This window comes from Xenopus tropicalis, chromosome 3 (assembly GCF_000004195.4).
Source record: "Xenopus tropicalis strain Nigerian chromosome 3, UCB_Xtro_10.0, whole genome shotgun sequence".
In the NCBI taxonomy this organism is placed as follows: domain Eukaryota; kingdom Metazoa; phylum Chordata; class Amphibia; order Anura; family Pipidae; genus Xenopus; species Xenopus tropicalis.
The window spans coordinates 16088261-16100530 of NC_030679.2; the positions used below are offsets into that span (position 1 = coordinate 16088261).

Here is a 12270-nt window from a genome sequence, read left to right on the forward strand (position 1 = left end):
AACCAACATAGATTTAAAGGCCGCCTATTTTCATGTGCCAATAGCAAAAGAACACAAAGTTTTTCAGATTTGCAGTGGGCAACAGCCACATGCAGTTGAAATGCCTTCCATTCACTCTTTCCCAGTCTCTAAGGGTCTTCACGAAGGTGCTTGTGTCCCTTATTGCAGAATTAAGGAAGGAAGGGATTTCAGTGCAACACTGCCTAGATGACATTTTAATCACCGCAAGTCAGATTGTGAAGTGGGCGAGATGGCACTCAAGGTCTTTACAGTTTTATTTTCTAAAAATGGTGAGGCAGCCACATCTCCAGTTACGGAAAAAGATCAGCCTGCCAGAACACTTTGGAGAGAGTTAGTTCAAGGCAAATGTAATGGAGAAGATATTCCATCAAACGTTCTAGAATTGAGGGCAGTAAAAGAGTCTTTTGCTCATATTTTAAAAGGAAAAAGAGTGAAAGTTATGTCCGACAACACAACAGAAGTGGCTTACCTGGTGAAACAAGGAGGCACCAAAAGCAGGACTCTGCTGAAAAAAGTAAAGATGTAGAACCATTGTTGCAGTGGGCAGAGGAATCGGTAGAAGACCTGACCGCAGTTCACTTACCAGGGAAAGAAAATGTAAAAGCAGATTTGCTTAGCCGAGTAAAATTAGATCTAGGCGAGTGAAGTCTACACGTAGATGTCTTCAAAGAAATTGTAGACGTATGGAAATAGATGTAATGGCATCCCCACAAAACAGGAAATGACAGCTTTTCTTCTCAAGATTCCCTCGGCAGTGGATAGCTTGAGACAGAGCTGGTGCAAAGTCTTGATTTACGTCTTTCCTCCGATTCCTCTGATCTGGAGAATGTAAAACAAATCAGACGAGACAAGGCAGAGGCAATTGCATTAATACCTTTTTGGCCCGAAGGGCTTGGTTTCCTCTGCTAAACAAACTGGTGAGAGAGAAACTTCTGTCGGTTTGGAGATTCCCAGGACAGCTGCAGAATCACGAACATCTGTCTTTGATGACCCGGAGACTGAGCAGGTATCTTTGAAAAATCTGGAGCTGAGGGAAGAAGTTATAAACCTACTCCTGAAATCTAGAAAGAAGAGTGCGTCTCTCCAATATTATAAAGTTACTTAGTTCAATACATTCATTGAATTGGTATTGTCCAAAGGTGGAGACCCTCTCTCTACTTCTCCTATGGTGTTGGTAGAATTCCTGTTCTTGGGATTTGAAAGGAACCTTCAATTGACAACAGTGAAAAGCCAGATTTGGATCTCTGCTTTGACTGGGAAGAACTGGGCAATGGAGCCATTAGTTGAGAGGTCGTTTAATGCGGTCTTGAGAGTGAGACTTAGTAAGAAAAATTATCTGCCTCCTTGGGATTTGCCCTTTGTTTTGAAAGTGTTACAGCTCCTCCTCCTCTTTATGGCATCTAACCTTGAAAGTGGTACTCTTGGTAACGGTAAAATCCACATGCAGAGTGGGAGATTTAGCAGCTTTGTCAGCCTCTGAACCCTATACAGTCATCTTTCAAGATAAGGTGGTCCTTAGGCCTACTCTTGATTTTCTACTTAAAGTGGTCTCAAAATTCCATAATGACTTGGAGGTCATTTTACCTTCCTTTTGTCCACATCCGAGATCGGAGAAGAAGTTGTGGCATACATTAGATTTGGGAAGAGTAATCAAAATGTATCTGGAATGAACGAAATCATGGAGACAATCAAGTTGATTATTAAAAATTCCTAATGGTTTCAGAAAGGCCAGTCCCCTACTCAGAGAACTCTTGGTGCTTGGATAGCAATATAGCAGGCAAGAATGTTCCCAAGGGGTTGAAAGCCCATTCCACCAGGGCATTGGCTAATTCCTGTACGGCAGAAGCCAGTTGGCTTGTTTGTAAAACAGACACCCGAGAAAGTCTATAAAGTACTGTATAATACATAGCGAGTATTGTTTCTCCATATAGTAAAATATTAGTACATAGATAGAAGTCACTGTTCTGTGACCACATAAAGCACAAGGCTGCAGAGAACTGAGTATCACTCATGTATTTATAAGGGATAATGTACCCCTACTGAAAATTAGAAGTCTCTAAGAATTAACTGCACTATAGCAATCTTGGTGCTTGCCATACAAATGGGTTTCTAGGTGTTATGTTTCATTGTATGTGTGCAGTTTATTGTAATGCATGATTTATTCATGGAATACTAATATATCGGGAATTTTTAAACATATATTTATGATTGTCCTGTAGGATCCCAGTAAGAAGTCTTAAACAGGTCTCTCGGGGTAGGGTAACTGGTGGTTCTGTTTCCTTATTTTCCTGGCCAGTTGGCTAAAGATACACTTTAGGCATGAGCATGCATAGTTGAAAATTATTTGGTCCTGATGTGTGAACTGCCCACTATGCCTACTATTGCCACCGGAGAGCTAGGGACAGAAAGTCAAGTGGTTGGGTTTGTTGGCTTTCATACTTACTGCACTGTTGTGCCTTTTTTGAGGGCTGTATTGGGGAGAGAGGGTGTTAATAATTTAAGAGGGAGGCCTCGGCAGGGATCATTGCTGTTTGTAGAAAAGATATGCATTTTTATCATTTTTATAGTCTGTACTTTCAGGGATCCAGACATTACAGAATCTTCACATGTACAAAGTATGCTATTCACTAGATCTGGCCCAAGGTGGCCATACATGGGAAAATTTAATCTGCCTCTGACGGCCTACCTGATGGGTATCCTTCTAAAAATTGCCCAGATGTTGATCAAGCATTGATTTTTCTGTCAGATTAAGGACTGCATCAGTTTTTTGATGGATATCTTTCTAAATACTCCTATTCCCATCATCTGTTTATTTGGCCCTAAGGCCAAACACCAGTTGTCCCCAGTATTGCCTACCTTAGGTGGACATATTGGGATAAAGATCTGCTTGCTTGGTGGCCTCTCCAAACAATCAGATCTTATAGTGGATGGCTGCTATTAGTGTACCCAGATGTGGTAGCCCAGTCCAGTATTTAATTATCAATGTTTTTGAGCTTAACATTCAAAGAAATTTGAATCCAACACACTAGCCACTGCAGTCTTTGACGAGCCAGTCAGCCTACATTCATAGCACCCAAGTGATCAGGCTGTTTGAGCTGAAGACCAGATTAATGAGTCTGTCCAGTTTATGCCAAGTGTTTTGGCATTCCAACTAGAGCTCTATCTCAAAAGGGGCAGTGCATTTTAAAGAGGCAGTATACAACTTATATACAACTTATATTTCAACATGAGCAAAATTGATAGAACTGATGGCAAAAATACATTGCTGCCTATTTTTTAAATTTTACATTGCACATTTTCTAGTTAAGGGATCCCCAAACTGAGCCACACTCAGATGTAAAATGTATGGCAGCCACACAAACATGGAAAAAAAATTGTTGATGTCAAATAAGGACTGTGATTGGCTTTTTAGCCCCATGTGGACTACTAGCCTGCAGGAGGTTCTGCTTGGAGTTGTTGATAATTTACTGATAATTGTGTCTACATATGTTTTAGCAGAGGCCATTCTCTGTATTTTCTATGGCAGGGGGTTATTACTGTCATATAGTAGCTGTGAGAAGTAGCTGCTCCAAATTAGCTTCATGTGTCTCTGTGCTTCAAAAACTTGACTTCAAGCCAGAAATGTAAACATGGGTACCCACTTTGAGGCCACTGGGAGCAATATTAATGGGGTGGTGAGCAACCATGCACTGGTTAAGTTAAACAGTTTATAACCCACCCTTCACCATTTGTTGTGACTGATTTGTTAGCAGCAGCCCATTGTGCAGGAGTTTATCTGTGAACTTAATTATCTACCTCAGAATCGCCAAGCATGGAGCAGTTTTAGTTTCACTGTTTAGCCCAACTAATAACAAAAAAACCATAGATTTAAATGAATTATTAAAGCAATAGGAAAAGAATGTTTTGCACAAGCCCTATTCACTTCACTCATGTTGAACAAGATGGGTATATTGTTTCATTAAAGGTTTACCACCTTCAATTAATACCAGTCTGTAATACATTTTAACTTTTTTATTTACATTAATAGTGAGGGGCATTTCCTCTTCCTTAAGGCCCAGCATGTTTTGCATGCAGGTGTACTCCAGAGAACAAAAATCAGCCATCTGTGAAACAGCACTATAGGCTCATTTACTATATGCACGGCAGGGTGCAAAAGCTGCACTTTGCCATATTTTTGCACTTTTCACCCTTCCTTGCACAGAAGATAAATTTCCTAGGTCTCTGCATTTCAGCCTCAGGCACAAACCACAGTGGAACACTGTACTTATTGCACCTGCCCTGTGGTAGGTGCTGTAAGTACAGTGCCCCACCTGTAAGTGCAATTTGGCTGTGTGCCAGATTGTACAACTAGAACCAATTTAGGAGTGAGTGAACATTAAGTGATTGTGCTTGGGTGTCCTTTATTGCTCTTGCAATACTGTCTATAGTCTATGTAAATGGGTGGCAGTCACAGGCTAATAGGTTTGTTTTCTCTGCCTCTGTTTTTTGGTTGAGCATAGAGGCAATCAGAATGAGAGAGCTACCTTTCATAATGTAAAATGAATTCTGTTTTCAAGTGGCATCTTCCAATTTTTTTTATTAAAATTATTATTAGGTAAAAATGATTATAATTATGTTGGGTTGTTTATTGAAAATATGAGAATTTCATCAGACTTATGTATTGATTTTTTCTGTTTAAAGGTTTGGACCCCATGGAATTCCTGTTACTGTCCATCCTAGGCGAGAATACAAAAATAAGCCAGTGGAATCCATTCAGGAGGAGAGCAAGTCATTCCATGAAGAGCCGTTGGTAAAAAGTGAAGAAAATTCTCCTGAGGATGTTACCCCCATTCAGCAATTGGAGAATTGTAAAGTTCAAAATCTGTGGACTACAAAACCTCCACCACTTTTCCACGAAGGAGCTCCATATCCTCCTCCTTTGTTTATCAGGGACACGTATAACCAGTCAATACCTCAGCCACCTCCCCGTAAAATTAAAAGACCCAAAAAGAAAATCTACAGAGAGGAACCTACTTCCATAATGAATGCCATTAAGCTACGACCCAGGCAGGTCTTGTGTGATAAATGTAAAAATAATGTTGTGGCGGATAAGAAGGAGATCAGAAAAGTTGCAACTGACTCTTACAAGACAGAAGAAGGAAAGAGACGGCGGCACGAAACTGTAACTACTGTGAACAAAAAACTCAAAACTGATCACAAGGTAAATGGAAAAAGTCAAAATGAAAGTCAGAAAAGAACGCCTATTACCAAGGTTACTAACCTTGCACATGGACGAGGGAAAGTGGTAAAAGTACCTTCTCAAACAAGTGCAGCAAAGACTCAGATGCACACTAAGGAGGTGCTTCAGAACAAAAATATGGATCATGTAAAGGCACGAGAAGTGCTTAAAATGGCCAAGGAAAAGGCACAAAAAAAGCAGAAGGTAACAACATCATCTAAAAATGCACACAGTAAAGTCCACTTTACACGGCGCCTTCAGAACTCCAGCTCAGGGACCCTCCCTCCAAGACTACGCATCAAACCTCAAAGGTACCGCAACGAGGAGAATGACTCTTCGCTCAAGCCTGGACTTGAGACCTTACGGAGCAGCAAGATTGGTATCAAGCCTCAGACACGCTACTCTGCCACCCGTTCTGCAGGTGAGACACCCTCAGAAATACAGAGCCCCTCAAATGGCCCTGAAGAGATCAGCAGTGAAATGCAGGATACAAATGTCTGTGTACCACCTGAGGAGCAGGACTTGCAGCAAACACTGGGCAAAAGGGGCAGCAAAAGCAATATCACAGTTTACATGACCATAAATCAAAAGAAAGCTAACTCTTCCAGTGCCTCAGTGTGTAGTAGTGATAGCACAGATGATATGAAATCGTCCCACTCTGAGTGTAGTTCTACTGAAAACTTTGATTTCCCCCCAGGCAGCATGCACGCACCTTCCTCTTCCTCCTCCTCTTCTGCCTCTTCCAAAGAAGAGAAAAAGCTGAGTAATTCCTTGAAAATAAAGATGTTTTCCAAAAATGTCTCTAAATGTGTGACCCCTGATGGCAGGACCATATGTGTCGGGGACATTGTTTGGGCAAAGATTTATGGCTTTCCGTGGTGGCCAGCACGTATACTCGCTATAACTGTCAGTCGAAAAGATACCGGTCTGCTTGTCCGGCAGGAAGCTCGCATATCATGGTTTGGGTCCCCAACAACCTCTTTTCTTGCTTTGTCACAGCTCACCCCATTTTTAGAAAACTTTCAGTCACGTTTTAACAAGAAGAGAAAGGGTCTTTATCGCAAGGCTATTACAGAAGCAGCTAAGGCTGCCAAACAGCTCACTCCAGAGGTGCGGGCCCTCCTGACACAATTTGAAACGTGAACACCTCATGTAAAGATGTAGACTTGGCTGGAGTTAGGCACTGTCCCAGTTGAAGGTCAGCTGAGCATTTTTTTTTGGTAGCCAACATTTCACGTAAGACACCACAAGTATCAAGTTGTAGTTTAATTGTGTAAATTAGGGGTTCAATGTTCTAGTTTTGGGAGACCTCCACCTTTCAGTATCACAAAGTCTTGCAATATATGGGCCAATTCTCTACTGAGTGGCCATTAATCTTCTGCAGAGTTCTGAAATCAGTTTTCATTATCGACTCATCTGTGGTTTAGATCCGTATATCAAAAAATTATGATGCACTCTGAATTGTAAGACGTCGGTACCGACGCAGTTTATAAGATATTTGTAATGTAACCAGGGTTAGAATTCAGGAGTTATCGATTCAAATATAACTGTTGACGCATGGTCTCCTGACCAGTTTAATATCCATTCTGGTAAAGATACATTGTGATTTGTCAGATGTGTAACTGTTACATTTTTGGATGTAATTTTTTCCCAATCATAATTAATGCAGATGCATTATTTTCAATATTAATTTGAGTTTAAGGTATCTGTTTGCAGGTCAGAAAATATGAAAAGAAAAATTGTAATTGTGTATTGCTCTGAAATGTACAAAAAAAGTGTAAATAAAATTACCTAAATCTGAATTTGTTGTGTGTTACTTAGAAAATTAGGAGCGCACACACGAGAATTATTACAGTTCCCTAACACACCTTACTGAGCAGTAACAATGAACTTAAAAGTAACGATTTAAACATTCAGGGTTGGCAACAAATAATCTGTATTGAACCATCGCAATGGTCTCAATGGCTGACTTTTGCAAGTTAAGCATGGTCAGTAAAGAACATTCATGTAAGAAAAGGACATTTCTAAAGTGAATATCATAGAGAAGTGTGAAGAGCAGGTCCAATTGAAGGGTGGAGGTTTTGAACACATTATTAAGACAACTTTTCTAGGAAGGAGCAGTAATAGCATTAAATACTCGTTACAGTTCAGGCCTGATACCAGTGTCACAAACAAGCCATGATAGAAAATGTGCCTTTCAAGTGAAGAATCTAGTTATAAATAGAGCTCACAATCCCCAAAGCATTAAGGCAAGCTTAATGTAAGAAGCTCCCATCTCGTTTATATCCATATGTTTGCATTTACACATACCTGTGCAAGTCACCTTTGGCTCAGCTTGACTTGGACTTACCCTAAACTGGTTTAACAACAGCACCGGCTTTATCTGATGGCGGTGATGTGCAACCTTTCGCCTTCCTAGAACAATAGGGTCTCTTCAACTAATACATAACAATGTAAATATTCTGTGTACACAATAAGCTCTGCCTTCATACATTAGGTTTTATGAAAAGTAAACTTTATTTATAAATAGTTCAGAATCTACCTATTATTGCTTTATCATACCACAACACAGTTCAGAAGAAAGTATAATTGTTTAAAATTTGGAAGGAGCCTTTGAGTGGGAATGACAGAAATTGATATTTGACTCCAACACTGTTCTTGCCCGGAAGACCCTGACGAAACATTACTACATAGTTAGATATTTGCCCTAAAGGCTGTTTTTCAATAGCCAGTTAAATGACTTTGGATCAGTATCACAGATATCAAACAAATACAGTTCACGTCAACAGGCAGAACACTATCAAGGCACTTGGAAACCATGAATTCTCAGATAAACTGAAAAATAAGCACAAGGTGCAGATACTAAGTGGTTTCCCACTTGGTGCTTTTTCATACTTTCTTTCCTGCAAACAGAAACCCCAGTCTAGGCTAAACTCTTTTTCTTTTTGTTCTAGCATAGTACAATGATTGAGCGTTTACAGGCATATTGATCTATGTTGTGTGCACAGAACATTGCTTTTCTGTATATTTGCATTAATATGTATTGTGGCATGTAGCCATCAGTGTCCCTTTGTTCTGAGGCACCAAATCCATCAACCAGTTATGCATTGGAGAGAGTGTGGCCTTCAGCAGTCCCTGTAATATTTCTGTAGGTTGTCCGCAGAAATTATGACGCCTTGAAAGCTCATCCAAAGATTCGTCTGAACCAGTTCCGAGCCCTTATTTTGCATATTCAAAGTTGAAAAAAAACATTGTGTGAGACTTTAAGGGGTTGATTAGTTGAGGTATTTTTCAGCTCAAGCAATCGTAAAGGAAACCCCACATGAGCTATGAGCTAAGGAACTCGCATTGGGTTTTGGAGAAAAATACCTCATTAGTTGAGGTATTTTTCCCTGAGTTGGGCCTTCTTAAATAAGAAAAAGTTTGACACCAAAAAGCTGCAGGACTTTTTCTTATTTAGGGCTGTAGCAGACGGGGAGATTAGTCGCCGCGCGACAAATCTCTCGTCGTGGATGACTAATCTCCCCGATATGCCATCCCACAAGCTAGAATGTAAATCGCTGGTGGGATGGCATATGCGGTGCTGAGATCGCCGAAGTTTCCTCTCAAGGCAACTTCTGAGATTTCGGAAAATTGCCGCGCCAAGGGAGATTTGTTGCGGGCGACTAATCTCCCCTCTGTCACGGCCCCATAGGAGAACCAATCCCCCCGGGCTTTAAAAAAACCCTTTACTAACACTGCCTTGACCCCCCCCTCACCTCTGCTAGTTAAAGGGGGCTTTTATAGCCCAGGGGTATAGTTCTCCTTTACCCATTCAGGTAAAATTACTTTAACTGACAAGGTATTTTTCCCTGAAACCCTGTGTGAGTTTCTAAACTCACGTGGGGTTTTCATTATGATTGCTCAAGCAATCCTAAATTAGCCCCTTAGGGTTCGGATTTGGTTCAGTTAAACATTTGGAATTTAACCAATATCTGAATAAAAAGTGCAGAGATTCGGCCTCATCCAAATTGAATTCTAGAATTGGTGCATACCCTTGCAAATAATTTGCAAACAGTAAAAGCTTTAATAAAGCAATGTTAATTTTATTACGTGGGCGCAACTTTGGGGGAACAATGGCTGGAAAGTTTATTTTTTTGCCTTGGCTGCAATATCTTCCATAGTTTGACAGGCCTAAAAGGCAAGAGTATGCTATGTCCTTTGCTATTGCCTCAAAGAATATGGTGGCTTTCATTCATATTCATTTAAGTGTACAGAAAAGTAATATTCAGTGATGGCTACCCTAATCCAGATAACAGCCAGATAAAAGCTGCCAAATTGGCCTGTGTATTGGGGCTTCCTAACAGGTTGTTTCGGGCAGATATGTAATGGCAGGTTTGAAAAATAGACAAAGTACCTTTATCCTGTCCTTGCCTAACTGGTACCTGTTGGCCCACAGTATCCAATGATTGGATAAGCTCATGAGTAGAGAAATCAGAGAACTGATAAATCTTTATATTGGCCATACACTGACTGATACAAGCTGCCATGTAGGGGGCCCTCAGACAGGCCTGCCCAACTGAGCGCATCGATTTGTTAATGAGGTCCTCGTTCTAATGGCCTGCATCCCGTCGATGTGATCCAACCATGCCAAACAAGTGTATCTTTCCATGTATGGCCAGCTTATTGCCTCTGCTATTCGCTTTCCTGTACAGGTTTTATGTTCCTCTAAAATCTGAGTACAAGTGCCTACATGGACTTAATCTTTCCCACTAGTCTTTATTTGAAGAAGAGAAGCACTCATGTTTATATAAAGAATGTAGAGGCTTTATCAGGAGCCAGAACCTCAAGGAATGCATTGAATGCATTGGGAACAAGACAGCAGTTACACTGAATACTGCCTTATACCGGGGGGGGGGGGGGTTGCAAGAAGAAGGCACAGTTCTGAAGTGTTAATATCATTTATAAACACTGCAGTGCTGTGCTATTAGCCTTTATGCTTGGATTAATGTGGCATGGCCTCTGGACGGAGAAGTCTGGTGCTGCAAGATAACATTACAGGCGGGGGGTGGGGGTTGCTCTGAGAGAATTTAAGAAGAAAAGAGAACTCATTTAAGAAACTTTTAAATGATGCTGTCACAATCCCTCAGTATCATTTTAAAGTGTACTATCAACTTGTGGTTGACTATCAGCACATGTTGGTCCCAGAAGCTGACAATTTGCCTGCTTTCCAGTAGAGAAAATTGACCGTCGGCTGGTCCAGATCCTTAAGATGTGGTTGAGCTAAAGTTTGAACTGGATCAGGAACTTAGTGCAGCCATAAATCTGCCAGTTCTTTTAACATAACTTGATTTCTTTATACTCCAAAATACCACAGAAGGTACCACAACAGAGAGCAATGAATGTAATTTAGATAGGGTATACTTTAATTGTATTTAAAGCACAGTCCACAGTCTCTATTTTGTTTTTGCTGTCTTTAAAGCTCACTTACCATTTTATAGTTAAATTGCAAATAACCTATAAAATATAGTTCTGTCGTCAGTGATGTAATCAGTGTGGTGTCATCTGTCTCAGTGAATATTGTGTACAATTTATAAAAGGACAATCCTCCTATAGTTTCAACTAGTGTATACATTACTTTATTAAAACTCAAAAGTACTTAATTTACAGTAGGGTGTACAATATCCCTTATAATACAAATATTACAAATAATATAAAGTGAGAGTCCCCTGTACAATTTAGCCTGCAGCCTTGAACCCATCAGTGACTCCATGAGTGAAACTCAGAGCCTTTATATGAGCAGGTTAAATGGAAAATAATATTTGTCTTTTTTGTTCCTTAGCTCACTCACACTAAGAGCTGCCAGAGTAAGACCTTGCCGAAGTCTTTCTATGAAGCAAACCTTCTCTGTGACTGCCAGGAATGGATGATTGACCCTTTGCCTCTCTGGACACGCGTGAAGTAAAACATACGAGCTGTGAAGGAAACATTTATAACTTATACAGATTGTTATATCTATTGTACATTTTATTTAAAAGAAAAAATAGAAATATGCTTACGAAATATTTTTTAAAAAAATGCAAAACTGCATGAAGGTGTTTATTTCCATCACTTCATTTTCAAGCTTTCGTTGCAAACGATCCCATTCCTCAGGGAATCTCTTGAGTTGTTCTGCTGATGACATGAGTTTGCGTATTCTTTTGCTTCCTTTTGAGTTTGTGAAATTATTTAATGTTAGTGTTCTGTTTTCTGTTGTTGACTTGCAGTTGATGCTAATGGACCATAACAATGCAGTATCCGTTCATAACAGGGACCAAGCTGACTGTTTAGAAAATAATGTTAATGTTTTTGCTTTACTATGTAAAAACTGCCATAACTAAACTCTGTGAGTCCCCTGCTGACTTGTAATGTGCAATTGCCACCCTTTCCAATCTAGACTCAATCACAGGCTCCTTAAACTTAACAAGGTCATATTTTAGTTGCCGACTCCATTTGCCCTTCCATTTGGAATTGGATCAGATCTATTTGGTGGACTATGTGAGTGTCTAAATTAGGCAAAGATCCACTTGTTTGGCAACCTCTCCAAAGGGCCAGATCTTGCCATTTACCGTGTTTCTGAAATACACTCATTTGCTCTTATTGTTTGCTAAAGATCATTAAAGACATCTTTGACATTATTGATGAAAAAAAGCTGAAAGTGAAACCAACAGAGTGTGTGTGTGTGTTAAATTTTTTGAGCAGAATTTAGTACTTGACAGAATCCAAAAATGGTGTTTAGTACATCCCTATTTGAGAAGGAATGACTGTACAGATGATACGGATGTGTTAGACGCCACTCATCTTCAAGATTTTTGCATTCAACTCCTAGCAACAGGCTCTTCCCATTGGAAAAACTACCCTGCTGTTTTGTGTACAAGTCAGAAACCACTAGACTAGAATCGCTACTGCAGCCTGTTGTGTTCAGATCATTTAATCCAAAAAAGAGGAGTTTGCATTCTTCATTTTTTTTCTTTAATTTTTTTGTTTGTTTTGGAGTTTAACTTAATATTTAA

General features: G+C 40.0%; 1 protein-coding gene across 2 annotated transcripts in view; it reads left to right on the plus strand.

Moving 5' to 3' along the window:
- The window catches only part of pwwp2a (PWWP domain containing 2A), a 31752-nt gene extending 19827 nt beyond the window's left edge, over positions 1 to 11925 (plus strand). Inside the window, exons 2-3 of one of the 2 annotated variants that reach the window (XM_004912753.4) lie at positions 4702 to 5660; positions 11061 to 11925. In XM_004912753.4, the coding sequence (XP_004912810.1) occupies positions 4702 to 5660; positions 11061 to 11074 (973 nt within the window). In that variant the 3' untranslated portion in view covers positions 11075 to 11925. Of the gene's footprint in view, positions 1 to 4701; positions 7042 to 11060 lie in introns of those variants that run through there. The other variant, XM_002940175.5, reaches the window with a different exon arrangement.
- Positions 11926 to 12270: the final 345 nt, after the last annotated feature.